Source organism: Gopherus flavomarginatus, chromosome 13 (assembly GCF_025201925.1).
Source record: "Gopherus flavomarginatus isolate rGopFla2 chromosome 13, rGopFla2.mat.asm, whole genome shotgun sequence".
In the NCBI taxonomy this organism is placed as follows: Eukaryota; Metazoa; Chordata; order Testudines; family Testudinidae; genus Gopherus; species Gopherus flavomarginatus.
In genome coordinates this window covers 16,213,088-16,230,616 of record NC_066629.1, presented here as the reverse complement: position 1 = coordinate 16,230,616, position 17,529 = coordinate 16,213,088, and the positions used below count along the sequence as shown (strand labels likewise).

Here is a 17,529-nt window from a genome sequence, read left to right as displayed (position 1 = left end):
AAATCAGTATATATGTTTCTCTAGTGTTGTTGTTGGTTTTGTGGACGGTTGGGAGGGGGGGCGGTTGCTTGTTTGTTTTCCATTTAGTTTTGAATTTAAACATTCTCCTTTCACTATATTATAAACTCAAAACACTGTAGTAAGGTGCTAATGCCATGAGAACCAGTAAAGTGAAACTGACTGGAAACTTAAGTGATATTGACCAGACTAGTCTCAGCCAAAACTGAGTGATGTGCACAATTTTTGTATGTTATTTTTTTATTTAATGAATGTGTTATTTCTGTAAGTATGCGTAAAGATATTTGATGAGCACATTTTAAAATATAAATAAATACATAACATTTTGCATTTACATTCAAAGTATGTAAAAAGAAAATAGTAAAAGTATAACTGATTTTTTAAATTATCCCACTTGTATTATCTGTAGTTGTTATTAGTAACATAGATAAGGGATATTTTGTTTATAAATTAGTTTTATGTTGACCAGTGTGTCTTTAATTATTGCTACTGAATCCAGGGTGAAATCCTGGCTCAATGACAAAACTCCCATTTGACTTGAATAGGTTCAGGATTTTACCCTAAAAGTTTCAACAATGAACATTTGGGAGTCCTGCGTAAGTGGTGGTAGTTGTTGAAATATATTTATTAACAACCAAGTGCTGCATTTTTAAAAACTATTTATTTAGAGGCATTACTATGGACCTTATCACCACAATACTTGTTAATAGTCATTACAAGAAATGCTAATTTACTAGAAAACTAGATATTTAAATGAATCTATATGACTGACCACCAAATTTAAGGTAGTTTTAAGGCGGGTCAAACCCAAGGTACTTCAAAATGTTTCTTTCAAATTGCATGCAACTCCATATCAGGTATTTCCTAAGTGGGAACTGTTAAAAGCGCTAGACAGAAAGGTTTAAAATATATTGTGATGGTGCACACTCTGCCAGACTACTAAAGCCACTGAAAACTAACAAACTACCAAACTCATGTACACAGAGGTGCACCAGACAGACTTGAATCAGGTTCTGAGGCCGCAAAGGGACAGCCCATTAAATACCCAGCTTAATGTTTTGGATGATTCATTTAAACATCTTTTAAAGAGCTAACTATTATTAATTCCTTGCAGTGGATCAGTCTGAAGGGGACTAAGCGAAACTATACAAACACATAGTTATCGGGATGACACTCAGTTTCGTGCATGATCTGTATACAAAAGAACAAACACAAGACCATCACCAACGCAGATTCCATCTGGAGACATTAAGCAGAGGTTGCACAAAATGACATGGCAGGCAACTTTGTTTCGTTCCATTAGGTAGACACAGGATAAAAACTAAACCTACCTGCAGCTCCAACTGAGCAGGCAGCATTGGGGGAGAGAAAAATATTTATGTTATGAAATGGACCGTAAAACAGAAGACTTGACTTGGGCAGAAATCAGTCTCCTGTGGGTCATTATCAGTCAGGGCCAGATCTGGAAGTCCTAGCTCATTCTTCACTTAGGAAGTTTTGGGAGTTTAGCCTCAGTAAGAACTAAGCAGGGAGTTCAGGATTTGCCCTTCAGTTAATAACTGCCTACAAGGAGTTAAGATGTGAGTAAGAGTGAAGAGATGAAAATCACAGATAACCTTTAAAACACACTGTCTTTGTGCCTTTCATGTTTTCTCAGATAGTGTGTTTATTAAAAAGTATAGAATGAACCCTGCAAAGTCTCAGTGAGAAAGAAATGTGCCTGGCAAGAGGTGGTAGCTATGGGAAGATAAAGAGGTTATGGATGCCAGGATCGGATTGCTGGCAAGTAACGGGTAGTGATTTAAGTGCTGTCCTACTGGTTGATACTCATCAGAATTTAATAATCTCTTACATTTCCATTGTGCCTTTCAGCCTGAAGGATCCCTTTGTGCTTTAGAAACAGCACCTCTGTCCTGCAAGCTGTTCTGCATGAGTGCAGGGAGTCATCCACATGGAGAAACTTTCAGGATCAAGCCTAGGTAAGTACAGCCATTTTTGAAATGCATCTAGAGAGTGGCAACTAACGAACACATTGGATGGTGCACAACAGTGGGTAGGAAACATTTATTTTGGCCAAAGATGATGATGTAAACCCCTATGTCACAGTTCAGGGCAACTGCACCTGTATTCTCTGCCTATGTTTCAGCAAGGGCACCCGCTGGCTCCTCTGGCTGTCACCTCTCTTGAAGCAGCATTTCCAGTCCTTCTGAGAGGCTATTTCCCGGCTGAACAGTTCCCTGCCTTCACCATGTTATTCCCAACAGAGACAGGCTGCTCAAGCTGGCCTGCTGGCTTTCTCTTCAGAGACAGCTAACAGTGTGACTGCCCACAAAGTTCTTTTTATGCAAGCCTCTTTTGTTCTCAAGGTAAGAGCACTACAGACAAAACACATTACAAACAATAAATGAACCTACACACATGCTAATAGATCACCCCAACTCTAAAATGGGCTCTGGCAGGAGCAGTCCTTCAGCATCCCACCAAGGTTTCAAGGTCATCACAGCTTCATCTCAGAACAAGCACTCAGTCTTATGGTGCCTCATTAGGCCCAGTTCTTCCAGCCCTTCCCTGAGGATTAGGACCTCCTGTGGGCTAGGGGTCCGATCTAGTTATGGGATCAGGAAGAAAGCCCTGGGCCTACGTAAAACCAGGCTAATTATCCAAAAGTTGTTACTTTGTCTGTTGGTCCCTGAAAAATCCAGTGTGAACTAGTATATCCGAACCTTTCCAGGGGGGAGCTTCAAAGAGCTGACAACCGGAGGAATTATATTTGCATCCCCTTCCTCCTCGAGGAGTTACATGCGATTCCACGATGACACATAAAAAAGTGCATTTTTAATACAATGGACCCCGAAGGTATTAAACCTAATTCAATAAGGTTTAAATTCATTCAGTAAAGTTTATCTTAATTCCATAAGGTTTGTCCAATATATTGTCAGTCTGTCACACTCTACTCTTACAAAAAAAGTGTCCCATAGGATCTTTAGTGTCCACATAAAACAAGGCAGGACCTCAGTGTTTAAGGTCTGATCTCAAGTCTCCCGCAGAATAAACTCCATGAACTCTACAGAAGAAGGCATGTGTTGACCCTACCAGGATTTGAACCTATTGTTCCAGTGAATCTCAGTGTTTCAAACTAGAAATTTAAACCATTAAGCCATTCCCTCTGACTTAAAGCCTAAAAATAGTAGCCTTCTTGTTATGTAGATTTGTACCTTCCCAAAACATGGAGGATGGTCCTCATCTTGACAGGTGCTTTCCATGCAAGCCTTATATTTATATTGATTGTTGTAACACTGTGTTATGACAGCTTTGTATCTTCGCCATGTGATCATGTGAGTAAATGAAACAGAATATGTCTCAAGAGAATTATTTACTTCATGGAATACATTCAAAAAGATGATGTCTACTTCAGGCAACAAGTTCTAGAACTGCAAAGGCAAATCAGTGCCAGAGCTGTAAACAAGAAACCCAAGAGAGAAGTGACAGATATATCTATGTACTTCCTTCAGTGTGGACCTGATCCAGCCCCCACTGAAACCCAATGGAAATCTTTCCATTGACTAACAAGAGGGCTGGATCAAGTCCTACATGCATACTGCCCTCTACTGGACACATTGTCAGCCTTGCATACGCATAGGTTTATGTTACTATGCTTTTCTCAAGAGGCTGCATGCTACAGGACGATATAAACGCTAATGCAATGGTACACATGTGAACGTCCATTAAGAGTTAGTTTATTATTACTGTGTATTGTAATGCAGAAGTCATTTTTTGTTATTTAAAATACAAAGAATATTGCTCCCCTTTGTTGCAGATACCAAAGAATTGTGTCATTTCTAAAGAACGTCAATTCATTGAACAAGGCACCCTCAGTTATATCTAGGATGCAAATGTCTGAACATATGTAAAAGCTTTATTTTATTTTTTTAATTCTACTCATACTCCAGGATACCTTTTTATGTTTAATTTCAGAGTGCAACAGAAGGAGACATAGTAAAACTGAGGTTTGTGCCTAATAAAGGCTTGGAAAAATCACACAAGGCCTCTTCATGATAATTATTTCTTTTAAATCTTTGACTGGAATTGTTTGCCTGAAGAGGGGCAGTCCTACCATCACCTCATGCTTTATTCCTTTCTTAGAAAGGTAGAAGAGGTTCATCAAGCTTATGAAAATGAAATTACTTTCATGTCTCTTGTATAGTTTCTCAACTATCAGGTCAAGACAAGTGCCAAATTATTGCTGTTGAGTAAGAAATCCAATCTATGTAATCTGGGTGACTTACAGCTACCTAGGTCCAGGTCCCAATGGGTAGCCACAAATTTTGTACCTGCTCTTTAAAAATAAATGATGTTTTACATATTTGAAACCATTCCCTTTGGTGGTTTATGACATTTCCTAGCCACATACTGTGATAACAGGGTGCAGTGAATTGCACGCACACATTGGAAGAGTAAGTTCTGACAAACTGTCACAGTACTGTGTGAATTTTCATGGTTAAAATCTAAGGTCGAATGACAACTGCTCACAGTCTAACATAACCTAGGCAGGCTCTATGCAACCATCCCATATGCAGTTCTTCCAATGCCCCCTTGAGTTGAAAAACCTCTGCTTTGAAGAACCAACATCTCTAGATTCTGCTAATCAAGGGTTGTCAAATATGCCAATCTGCAAGGGGAGCTGAGGGAGGAGATCTGTGATGCAAACATGTCACTGAGGAATAAATAACCACCACACTCATCTCACTTGTGACCCAAACTCAAGTTTCCAGGAAACAGGCTAATGCATGAGACAAACCAAGTCAATCTCTTCCCCGTTACCTCCAAACCAAGAGTGAGACCTTCAGATCTTTTTTAAACCCAGTAATTAAAGAAATCCAATGAAACACCTCTCCCCATCACACCCACGATTGCACCTTTTAGGACAGAAGTTGTACTATCTTATGCAAAATGAATCAAGACACACTGGGGAAGTGGTCCAATGCTATTTATTGTCAGAGCTTCAGCAGCTGGCTCCTTACTCGATAATAGTTTGACCACCACTGTCTGCTCCTACCAGCCATGTTCCCAGTGTTCTTGGATTACAGCTGTCTGGTGGCCTTACCAGGGGCGGCTCTATGTTTTTTGCCACCCCAAGCACGGTCACGCAGATTTGGCAGCATTTCTGCGTACCCGCTGCAGAATTGCCACCCTTACAGCGACCAGCAGGCCGCCCCCCAGCAACTTGCCACCCCAGGCACACGCTTGCTGTGCTGGTGCCTGGAGTCGCCCCTGGCCTTACATAAACACACCATTACTAGTCTAGTGTTTTCAACAGAGAGGAAGATCAAAAGAAAGACCACTTCACAGAACAGTGGCTCGTAGATGCCAAGCATTTAATAAGTTTCACACTCATGCATTTTTAGTGTGACTCGGCCAAATTCTACTTTTAGTTAAGTCACTGTATCTGTTAAGTAACACCATCAGTGCTGTCATATATACATTGGTGTATGCTGAGAGTAAAGTCTGGCTCAATGTCCCCCATAAGAATCATTCATTGTCTCCTTTTTTAATCCTCTCTCTCTTTCTCTCTCTCATCCCCTAAAAATGAAGTCTCAACTTGTTTGCAGCTGTCTCCTTCTGTAATCAAAATTTTACACATGGAGGAGGGGAAAAAAAGATTTTAGGCTAAATAAACCGATCTCACAATTACATGGCTTGGAGGATTATTAGCCTGAATCATTTCCCTCCCACACAAAGTGGAAAAAGCAGCTTTCTCAGCTGCCACAAAGCACAGGTTCAAAGTGGTTACTGTTGGAAAGTAAAGTTCTCAGCACAGGCTTTTACCCTCATAAATGGAGAAGGTTTCCTACTCCAAGAAATAATTTTATCATTAAAAATCTTCATCTTCATCATCATAGGAATGAATGGACACAATGCCTCTTTGGCAATGACTTCTAAAGCCAACAAATCTGCGAGACACGCAGATGGTGCTCTGAAGAGGCCATTAATCCATGCCACAGCATCATGATTTGGCCGGCTGTCCAGAGCGCTCCTACCTGCCAACTTGGATGGACTATGTTTCTATGAAGGAATTATTGTGCTGGAATTGAATCAGCTCCAACTAGTGACCAAATCTCACTAGCATCTCATGACACACTAACTCTTTGTATTAGATTTGTCTTCCTTTCTGAGAGAGGGAGTTTTCTGAGCGTAAGATGCTGTCTTTGGGATTTGAAGACGGACACCACACTGGAGAAAAAGACCAGCTGCCACCTGACTGGCCAACCAAGGCTTCCACTGGCTAAAGCAAAGTGAGAGCGCAGGAGAGGGCATGGGCCACCATCATCTTCACTTACCCGAATGCGCTTTGCTCGCCGCATGTCATCTGCTGTCATGGTGCTCTGCGTAGGCACCGGGCTTTCATCATGTTGCTGCTGCTGGAGTTGCATTGGATGGCCTTCTGGTTGTTGATCCAGTGCCGACTGTGTCTCTGGCGGCACTGGGGTCTGCTCCTGCTGTTCCAGCCCATTCAGTGTGGCTTGTCCAGCCTCATCAAACTGCCCCTTGCAGGAAAAATTCAGCAAGTCCTGAAATCGCAAATCACACAGCCAGTGATTATTTCCCTCACCCAGCAAGAAAGACTCTAATAATACTCAACTGGCAGGTGGTTGGATTTCTGCACACTGTAAAATGATCACACTCCTTACATTGGCTTGAACTAGCCTTTTTCCTTTAAAATTTCCCATTGCTGACAGCAGTTCAGCTCCATCAGTGGTAACAACATTGGGAGCAGTAGTGTAGCTGGTGCTGCGGGTGGGAGCCCATGTTCTAACCACCATATTATCCAAGCCTGTTTATGACACAGGGGTTAAACCACAGGTGGCCTAGCAACATTAGAGCCCTACCATTGCTATCACCAAGGGAGATGAACCTGTTAGCCATAGTGGGAAATTTTAAGGGAAAATCCTAGTGTAGATGGGGCCTCAGGGGAAATACAGAGGGTTTCTCTCTCGTGCAAGTTAATTGTCAAGTGAATTGAAATCTTATGATGTTTTCATGTTCAAAGTTTGCCCGATCCAGCAAACTAATAGGAGCGGTGAAGCTGGGAGTAAGACACTAGGACATAAAATTGTGTTCTGTTTATTTTCATATCTGACTCCCAGTCTCCACCTCTCTAGGCAGCAGCAAAACCAAACTGTGTGTTGAATTTACATTTGTTACACAGCAGAGCTGCTTTTCTGTTCACTAGACCAGTTCAGAAGAGGAGGGGATGTTGGGATTGAGAAGCAGAATGCCTGAAACCCCAAACCCCACATTCTCCTCCCTGACAAATTTCAATAAATATTCTGGGATGGAAGATTCCAATACCTTAAGAAAAATAATTGTTATATTAACTGCTTACAAAACAACTAGTGAGATTTGAGTGAGATGAAAGCCATGGAATGGGGAGCCAAGGGCATCTAAGCACAAGAGGTGTCCTGGCAAAGCTCAGCAGTAGGGGGAGGAGAAAGAGAGCGCTGCAAGGAGAAATGCAGCCAGACTGAATGCTCAGTCAGGGGAGACTTTTAATCTGAGGATCCAAGGTTCAAATCTTGGTTTGGTTGGTAAATTCCCACAAACTGCTGAACTTGATGAGGAATTCCTGGTTGAAGTTCTGTGCAGGAAGTCAGACTAGATAATGATGATAGTCCCTTCTGACTTTAACATCTATGAAAGGCTGGGTAAGGCCATTCATTTAAGCAGTGGATAATACACAGCACTGAGTTGAGTCAATGTGAGTCAGGAGGGCATCAGGTCTCTTCCACTGTGCTTCTCAGTGTAACAAGAACTCTCCAACCCTACCACAGCTATAGTGGCTGCAGAGTTTGAGAGCCTCCTAAATGACATGCTGTGCTACACCATGTCCGTCTCTCCTCCCCAGCAGTGATGTACACAGTGCGTTCCTATGGCATTCAGAGTTGACATGCCGCAGTGTTCACAAGGTGCCTGTTGTAGAATGTAGTAGCATTTCTATCCTTTGGCCCTACTTAATTATATTTATCTGTGGCCATACCACCTTGAGCCTTGTCTGCTAAGACAAGTAGAGTTGTGCCAGATGACAGACTTAGACTCATAGACTTTAAGGCAAGAAGGGACCATCATGATTATCTAATTTGCCCTCCTGAACATCACAGGTGATAGAATCTCACCCAGTGACTCCTGCAACAGGCCCATTACCTCTAGCTGAGCTACTGAAATCCTCAAATCATGATTTAAAGACTTCAAGTTACAAAGCAAACCAGCAAATGACCCCTGCCCCATGCTGCAGAGGAAAGCAAAAAGCCCCCAGGATCTCTGCCAATCTGACCTAAGGGAAAATTCCTTCCCGACCCCAAATATTGTGATCAGTTAGACCTGGAGCATGTGGGCAAGGCCCACCAGCCAGACATCTGGGAAAGAATTTGCTGTAGTAACTCAGAACACTCCTTTTCTAGTGTCCCATGTCCAGCTGTTGCAGATACAGCAGAATCCCATTTACGCGATCTAATTGGAACCAGAGCCAGATCGGATAATCAAAAATTCAGATAATCTGGATAATGGGAAAGTGCAGGGCTGCCACAGGAGAGATTGCCTGCTTCTGGACCTTCTGTGCTGGTTGTTCAGTTGATAAGGAGAGCTGGATAATGGAAGGTCGGATAAACAGGGTTTTACTGTATGTGCTAATAGCGCCTGTGGATAGGCTGCATGCCATTGTAGGCAACCTCATTATACCATTCCCTCCACAAATTTATCACACTCTGTCTGACAAAAGTTAGGTTTTTTGCCCTCCCTCTTCCCTTTGAATGTTCTTCCAAAACTTCATTCCTCTGATGGTTAGAAACCTTTGCTTCATTTCAAACCTACACTTGTTGATGGCCAGTTTATATCCATTTGTTCTTGTGCCAACGCGGACCCTTAACTTAAATAACTACTTTCCCTCTCTGGTGTTTATCCCTCTGATGTATTTATAGAGAGCAATCGTGTTTCCCCTCAGCCTTCATTTTGTTAGGCTAAACAAGCCAAGTTCCTTAAGTCTTCTCCTGTAAGGCAGATTCTCCATTTTTCTGATCATCTTCCAGAAGCCCTTCTCTGCACCTGTTCCAATTTTAATTAATCTTCCTTAAACGCAGGAGACTAGAATTGCACACAGTATTCCAGTCTCAACAGTGCCTTGTACAATGGTAATAACACTTTCCTGTCTCTAATGGAAATACCTCGCCTCATGCATCCTAGGATTGCATTAGCCTTTTTCATGGCTACATCACATTGACAGCTCATAGTCATCTTGTGATCGACCAATATACCCTGTTCTTTTTTCTCCTCTGCCACTTCCAACTGGTAAATTCCCAGTTTACAGCAAAAATTCTTGTTGTTATTCCATAAATTCATGACCTTTCACTTTGACTTATTAAATTTCATCTCCACTAAAAACCTCCAACCAGGCTGACAGTTCATCTTTCAGTATGACTCACTGTAGTCTCCCCTTTAACCAGTTCCTTACTAACCTTTCAGTTCTCATATTAATCCCCATCTTCTCCAATCTAACTAATAGTTTCCACTGTGGAACTGTACTAAATGCTTTACTGAAATCCAGGCAAATTAGATCTGCATTTCCTTTGTCTAGAAAATCAGTTATCTTCTCAGAGAAAAAGATCAGACTGGTCTAGCACAATCTATCTTTCTAAAACCTATGATGTACTTTATCCCAATTGCCATTTACAGCTACCTTTAATTACTCTATCTTTCAAAATATGTTCTAAGATCTGGCACGCAATAGGGGTCAAACAAACAAGCCTATAGTTTCCCAGAACATATTTTTTTCCTTTCATAAATATAGATACTTTATTTGCCGTTCTCCAGTCATAGATTACAATCCCTGAGATTATGGAGTCATTAAGAATCATTACTATTGGGTTTGCAATTTCGTATTCCAGTTTCTTAAATATTCTTGGATGGAGATTATCAGGGACCTGGATTTGGTCCCACTAAATTGCTTGAGTGTGGCTTCCATTTCTGATGTGGTAGTTTCAACTTCCATATCCTTGCTTTCACTAGCCACCCTCCCACTACCTACAAGCGCCTCATTACCCTTATTAAAAACTGAGGCAAAGTATTCATTTAGGGATGGGCCCATGCCTAGATTATCTTTAGTCTCTACCCCGTCCTCAATGCTCAGCTGTCCACTTCTTCCTTTCTTGTTTTCTTTTTATTTAAATGGCTAGTGAACCTTTTACTACTGGTTTTAAATTTCTTTTCAAGGTCCAACTCTGCCTGGCTTTTGGCAGGTTTCACTTTATCCTTAAAGTTTCTGATATCTAAGAGAGAGCTTTCCTTGCTGATCCACTCCTTCTTCCATTCCTTGTAGGCTTTCTGTTAAAAGCTCCTGCAACTTTGACTTAAAGTAATTCCAAACCTCCTCCATATTCAGATTCTTGAGTTCTGCAGCCCACTCAACTTCCCTGACTAATTCCCTTAATTTTTTAAAGTTTGCCCTTTTGAAATCAAGCACCCTATTCGCAGATCTATTTTTGTTTATTTTTCCATTTAGTTTAAACTGAATTAATTCATGATCACGCAAACTCAGGTTGTCCTCTATAATCAGTTCTCTTATGAGGTCTTACTACTTACTAATACTAACTATAAAATGGCATTACCTCTTGTTGGTTCAGTGACTATTTGGCAAAAAAAAATCTGTTGGCTATCACATCCAGAATATCTATTAGTAGCATTTGTCCTCCACTGGGAAATTAGTCTCTCATAAGCACACAATACTCAGTAGCATTTGCTTCAATAAAAGTACTAAACAAGTCTCTATCCATATCCAGTTTGGATCCTGGGGGTCTGTAGGAGACCCCCAAGCACTATCCCAGCAGAGCCTCTATTAACATTTTCCCCCAAAGTGATTTTGACCCAAATAGATTCCATTTGATCCATTCCATCGCTTATTTCTTTACAGTCTACCTCATCATTAATATACAATGCTACTCCACCACCTTTACCTTTATTTCTCTCTCTCCTGAACAGCATGTACCCGTTAATACCTGTATTCCAGTCAGGACTATTATTTCACCATGTTTCTGTTATCCCTATAATGTCTGGTTTCACTTCCTGCACCAGTAGTTCTAGTTCCTTCATTTTGTACCTAGGCTCCTTGCATTGGTGTACAGACATCTTTGTTGTTTCTGCTTGGCCTCACATAGATTTCTTGACAAATTAGGTACAGTCATTTTTCTGCCAGTATCGCCTGACTGTTACTGTCAGTGGGAATGGCACCATCTTTCCTCTTGATGTCCATTCTCCTATCCGCTGTTGTTCTATTCTCCATTGCAGTATCCTCCTTTACTTGATTTTCTTCCCACTCAATACTGGAATCAGGCATGAGATTACAGCTGTCTCTCCTGAATTCCTAGTTTAAAGCTCTTTTAATCAGTTGTGCCAGCCTCCACACTTTAAGTCCATTACTCTCCCTGATCAGGTGGAGTTCATCCCAAGAGAACAGTCCTCTGTTCGAGAATGCCTCCCAGGGGACGAACATCCCAAAGCCCTCCTCCTAGCACCACTGCCTGAACCATCTTAATCTTATCTCGGCTTTGCTCTCCTCCTCTAGGCACAGGTCGAATCCCACTACAGATCACCTGAGCCTCCATTTCTTTAAGCATCTTCTCCAGTCTGGCATAGTCTTCCTTAACACATCCCAGTGAGAATCTAGCAGTATCATTTGTTCCCACATGGATGATAATCGGCGGATCCTTTCCTGCTTTCATTAGGATCCTCAGGTTCACATCCCATACCTCAGCTCCCTTCTGTTCTCTGGATCAGCTCTGGTGACATGCCTATCTGTTCTTCTTAGTTAGGGAGTCCCCAATTACATCGATCTGCCTTTTCCTAAGTGTTGCATTAAAAGATGCAATAGAGTCATTTGTATGCAACGTATGCTATCTTCCCTCTCAGTCAGTACTGAACCAATGCCCCAGCAACATGCCTAAGGGCAGATCATTGCTCCAGATGTTGGTTTTCATCTGAGACATAAAACTAAACCACTGATCACCTTTGACGCTTTTCGTAAAAAGAAGGGCATTAACTCTAAGCCTGATGTGTACCAGAAAGAGTTTGCTGGCAGAGCTATACCAGCAACACTCCCCTACCTCCCAGGTGAGGTGCACTTTATCCTGGCAAAAGAGAGGGTTTTTTTGCAGGGATAGCTTATATCAGTTCCCTCAAAGGAAATAAAATGTACCAGAAAAAGGACTTTTTACGCTGGTATAACTGCATCTCAGGCTTTTGGCTGGTATAAAAATATTGTAAAGAATCACACCCCTAACCAACATTATTATATAGCAAGTTTCTAGTGTAGACCTGGCCTTACTGTACCAGCCCAATTCCACTGCTTACCTAAATCCCCCCTGCAGTTTCAACTGGAGATGACCTTTTCCACAGTCCACCCTACACAGCTGTGCAATGCTGTCACTACTGTGGCATTGTTAAACAGCTGCCAGGTTCCATCCCATAACTGTTTTCCAGTAAGTGGTGATAAAAAGCCATTGGGATAAAAAGGGCTGTAGAAATGCAAGTTAGAAATAAATTACTGTGCTTTCCCCTGGCTGAGGTGCCACTGCCAGAACAATAAAAACTAGCGTCCGCATTCTGCCCTCAGTAACACAGGCATAAATCAAGAGATTACATCGTAGATGATATTTTTCTCCACCGCTTCCCCAAATATACCTGAGTTCCTTCTTCACACTTTTCCCCATTTTCACTGGTTACTTCCAAGTGCATGAATTTCGGGGGGCGCCCTGGCCGTCTGCCTGGCCCAAACCTCCTCTTTCCTCGCCCGCGACCTCTGCCTCTTGCTCTGCAGAACATACAGTGCTCCGAGTTAGAGAAAGAGGACATGGATTTGGAGTCCACTCTTTTCCTGCACTTTTTCTAAGCAATCACCCCTAAATTACCCAGTCAGTTCAGTAATAATGGCCTCCAGTAAATTACAAAAAGTGAAGAAACCTTGGAAGCAAAAACCAGGTCTCTGGTTGGTGCACACTTCTATCACCTCCCAATGGAAATAAAACCCCATGCCAAAAAAACATATGTCACTTGATGCGGGACTGTAGGGACAAGCAGTGGAGCTACTCGCTCTTATCAAATCCTCTACAGTGACAGCCAGTGGCAGCTCTCTAGGCATCCTGGAAAACATTAAAACCTGAAAGCATAACATCTGTCCCAAGAAAGATGCTTCTCTACTGATGTCAGACAGCAATCTGAGGGGTTCCATTTTTTATGTATTAGCACCCATTTCCTTGCTAATGAGAGAGACGCAGTCAAGTTCAGAAAAAATAAGAGATATTTTCCCTCTCTCCTGCTGACCTGCCGTTCGTTTCTAGATTCAAACCTTTCAAGGTTTAAAATGTTTGTGGATACCTTTCTCACTTGCAATTTTTGGACATTTCTGTACTTTCAATTTCTGGCCCAACAGGGAGCTGATGCACCAGAAATGTCACCAGAAAGTTGGTTCTCTTGAGATTTCTAGCCCAATTCTGAAGACTCAAGAGGTCAGGGTAAATTTGATAAGCATCCAAATGGCTAAAATCTTGGCCCTGTTGAGGTTAACAGCAAAACTTTCCCTGACTTTAATAGGACAGGATTGTACCCCGACTTCCCATATAACAAGTGCCCTTCCCTTCCTTCAAATCACTTCTTATACAAAGCCACCTATGCCAATCGCTTCCCCAGTGATATCTCCCTACCTTCTTTTGCCTGAACCATTGTCCCATGTTTGTCTGAGTGGGACTGTAAACCCCTGGGTTTAGAGGCCCTTTCTTCTACTAGTTCTGTAAAACATCCCGTATATCTACCGTGCTATATAATTAATAATAAAACCAGACCTTTGGAGAGTCACCTATCACTAGTGCTATCAATAGACAGGATATAAAGTGCTGGGAGTTGGGAAATTCAGTTTCTGCAAAATCACAAATACCTGCTAAAGAAGTCCAGCTTCTCATCATGGGAGTTGAGGTGTTGCTGGAGCTGTTCTGAGCTCATGAAGCGACGATTACATTCATAACATGGCCAGTTCTTCTCTTGGTCTCGGAGAACTATATTAAGTTGAAAGTATCAATGACAGCATCTCAGTCATCAACAATTAAATGTCCTAAGTTTTCTCCAAGTCCTTTTGTCCCAAGTAGTCTCTGCAGGCCACATTTCCATATGAAGACTGTGCCTTGCAATCCCTCTACTGTATAGCTCTATATGGTAGCAAGCTTCTCCCTTAGCATCCCTGATCTATAGGCTGACATGAGCTGATTGCACAAAAAGGAAGAGGGTAGTGAATGGGATTGAGGAACATTTATATTGAAGGCCAGAGAGAGATTAAATATTTACATGGCCCTCCTAACAAATTCCATACATTAAGTTGCATTTCTAAACAACAGATAAGTCTTTCAAGTAAATAATTACAAAAATACAGTCCAACATACCCAGAAACTTAAGCTTGGCTTATCAGACCAGCAAAAATCAATTCCTTTGTATATGTGGTTAAACCTCCTTGAGACTCTGAAGCAGTTATTTAAGACAGGAGGCTGCCTAGTGAGGATATTCTCCTTAATATAGGTTAGGTTTTATTGTATTTTACACTGTCCAACAAAACTGCAACACAGATATATCATATTGGCTCTTACCATTGGTACTTCAAGTACAGGACTCCACCACCATCAGTGACCTGATACTTCAGAGAAAAGCAACCCCCTCTCTTGTAGCCCCCAGTAATATATCCATATACATGAGGGGAAATTTCTTGCACACCCTCTGGTAATAACCTGAAGCTTTTAAGCATGAGGCTGAATTATCCTGATTTTAGCGTTATAACAGCAAATGGAGGGCGCCATATTGGAACTCTGGCATATGTAAGATTCCCATTTGAATTTTTGCCTGAAAGATTGGGACCATTATAATGGGTCATAAAGTTAGTCACCTCTTTTTAAAACAATAGCCACAGAGAAGGAGGAAAGTAAAAAGACCAAACTACCTTTCCTTTCCTGCTCGGATATGTCATGGATCTTCTGGTTCACAAACTCTGCATAGGAGGCTGCATACCACACCTGGACCAAACACACAAGGCAAAAAGGCATCTTCTCAGATGAACCCCGAAGTGAGGGGAATTCATTGAAGGTTTTCTTAAGCATTGGATTTAGTCCTCTCATCTGACCCAATAACTTGTATTGCTCCTCTCACCCTCGATAAAGCCTGCTGAGTTCATTGTGCCCTCGCTGAGGAATAAAGCAGCATTGCTCACAAAGTGTGTCCATTTGATTTTCAGGTACCGTTTCCTAATATGAATCTTCATCTCACACATGGTAACCACTACTTGGAAAGGAAATGAGGTTAATCTCACTAGACTTGACTATATGATCTTAAAAGATGGAATACATGTTTAGCAGGGATTCTTCCAGAAGAGATGGTCGTTTTTTTCTTTACAGACAATATGCAGCATGGCATGCAGAGATTCATTTCAAAATGTGTTTACGGTAATAGTGGATTGGACCATCATGCTCCTGCTTCCTACAGAAAAACCTGGACTCCCTGTAATTTAGAGAACTGGGACTGAAGAAGCCTAATGAAGAGAGAAGAGCAGTAAGCAAGACAGAAAATTGCTACAGCTTGGATAAGGATTTCAGTAGAGGCAGGGTCAAGGTTAGGATTCTGGTACTGTTTCAGAGGTTAGCAACCCATTTCATTAAAAAGACTGAACTTACAAATGGCTTGTTTGACTGAGCCTTAAACAGGATTTTAGGCTATGTCTACACTGGAGAGCTTACAGCGGCGCAGCCGTGCCACTGTAAGATCTCTTGTGTAACCGCTCTATGCTGATATAAGAGCGCTCTCCCATCAACATGATTAATCCACCTCCAATGAGCAACAGAAGCTATGTTGGTGAGAGAAGCTCTCTCGCTGACATAGCGCTGTCTATACCAGCACTTATGTTGGTGTAACTTATTTCTCTCGGGAGTGGGGGTTATTCACACCCCTGAGTGACATAAGTTCTGCAATATAAGCTGTAGTGTAGACAAAACCTTTAGAGTGAAAGACATGGGACACATTTGTGTATTTCTCTTCTGGGAGAACCGAGTACATTTGTATAGCAGAAGCCAAGCCTAAATGATGCTCTTGTTGGAGTCATTAGCAGGTATTTGTTATTTCCCAGGCACCTCACTGAGAGGACAAATATTCCTGGAAAAGGGAAACTAACAGCTCATTAACAACAAAGGCCCATGAGTCTGTCAAGCAATGTAAGCTTCTGCTTTAATGACCCTCCTGGCTTCATTCTTACTCAAAACTTACTGTTTCATGAATGCCTAATTGGAGAAAGAAAAATATACTATGGAGATGTTTTAACTCTCTGTTATCAGCCTGATTTTTGCCCCCAAATGGCACTGCTAATACATGAAACAAGATTAAGGATTTGTCAAGATGCAGATTTGCGCTGGTTTATCCACAGTGTGATTTCAATTTGGTTTAGTTAAATGGGAACAAAAGACCATATTGACACTCTTAAACTGAGATAAACCAGGCTTATATTCATTCAACTTAAAATGATTTGGAACAGATTTAAGATAAAACCAAAAATGTCACTCTAACTTCAAAATAAGTGTCCCTCTACACAGAGTTTTGGTCTGATTTTACTACTTGGGTTTAAAACAGATTTATGTTAAGCTACTGAAACTTCTGTATGTAGACAAGGCAAGAGAGAGAGAGAGAGAAGGACACAGACAACAGCAAGAAAATTCCTGACAGCGGCAATCAGCCTTCTAATTAATTCTCAAAATGGATGTTTGAAATTAAAGCAACCTCTCCCAACCATCCCGCCCTAAGCTCAATTTAATTAAAATGTTTTCAGTCTGGCACAAAAAGTAACTCCATCATGTTCTTAACCAGAAACCTAAAAATTATATTCTATGTGTGGAGCATAAGTTTCAAAAGTCACAGGAAAGTTGAGTGAAGCAACAGACTTCATCAGTTTACAGAGCACTAGTACACCAGCAGCCAATGATATTAATGTGTGGGTGGGACGAATGGGAAGAGGAAAACAGAACATAACACTGCTGCAGTACTAGTTAGGTTATAATCAGTGGAGTACAAGTCAAGAAGGCTGCTAGGAATACACTATGAGAGAGAGAGATCATTTGCATATATTTATTTTGAGCTTCCTCACTTAGGATCTGATCTAAAACCCACTGAAATCAATGAAAGTCTTTCTCCTGACTTCCCTGGGCTGTGGATCAGGCCCCCATCTGCTCTAGCAAGCTAAAAAGGTTAAGAAATTGCTCAGACTATTTTAGAGCAATCAATGCTAATGTTTAAGGCTTTGCCTACACTAAAGTTACAAGCACGTCTAGAGATAACAGGGTTTCAGTTTGTAGCATACGTGGGATCTTTACTGAGTTGGGTATTTGGGATATTTTCTACAATTCAATTTACCTTCTTTCCCACTATAAAGGAGACTCATGATGGGTGGGCACT

The 17,529-nt window shown here is 41.5% G+C and overlaps 1 protein-coding gene across 6 annotated transcripts in view; it reads right to left on the bottom strand.

Annotated features, from left to right (window-relative positions):
* The window catches only part of PRDM10 (PR/SET domain 10), a 76,648-nt gene that overhangs the window by 28,683 nt on the left and 30,436 nt on the right, over nucleotides 1–17,529 (bottom strand). For all 6 annotated transcript variants that reach the window (XM_050921555.1, XM_050921554.1, XM_050921551.1 and 3 more), the window contains 4 exons: nucleotides 15,038–15,110; nucleotides 13,991–14,108; nucleotides 12,742–12,871; nucleotides 6,357–6,587 (listed from right to left, as the gene is read on the bottom strand). In XM_050921555.1, the coding sequence (XP_050777512.1) occupies nucleotides 6,357–6,587; nucleotides 12,742–12,871; nucleotides 13,991–14,108; nucleotides 15,038–15,110 (552 nt within the window). The remainder of the gene's footprint in view (nucleotides 1–6,356; nucleotides 6,588–12,741; nucleotides 12,872–13,990; nucleotides 14,109–15,037; nucleotides 15,111–17,529) is intronic.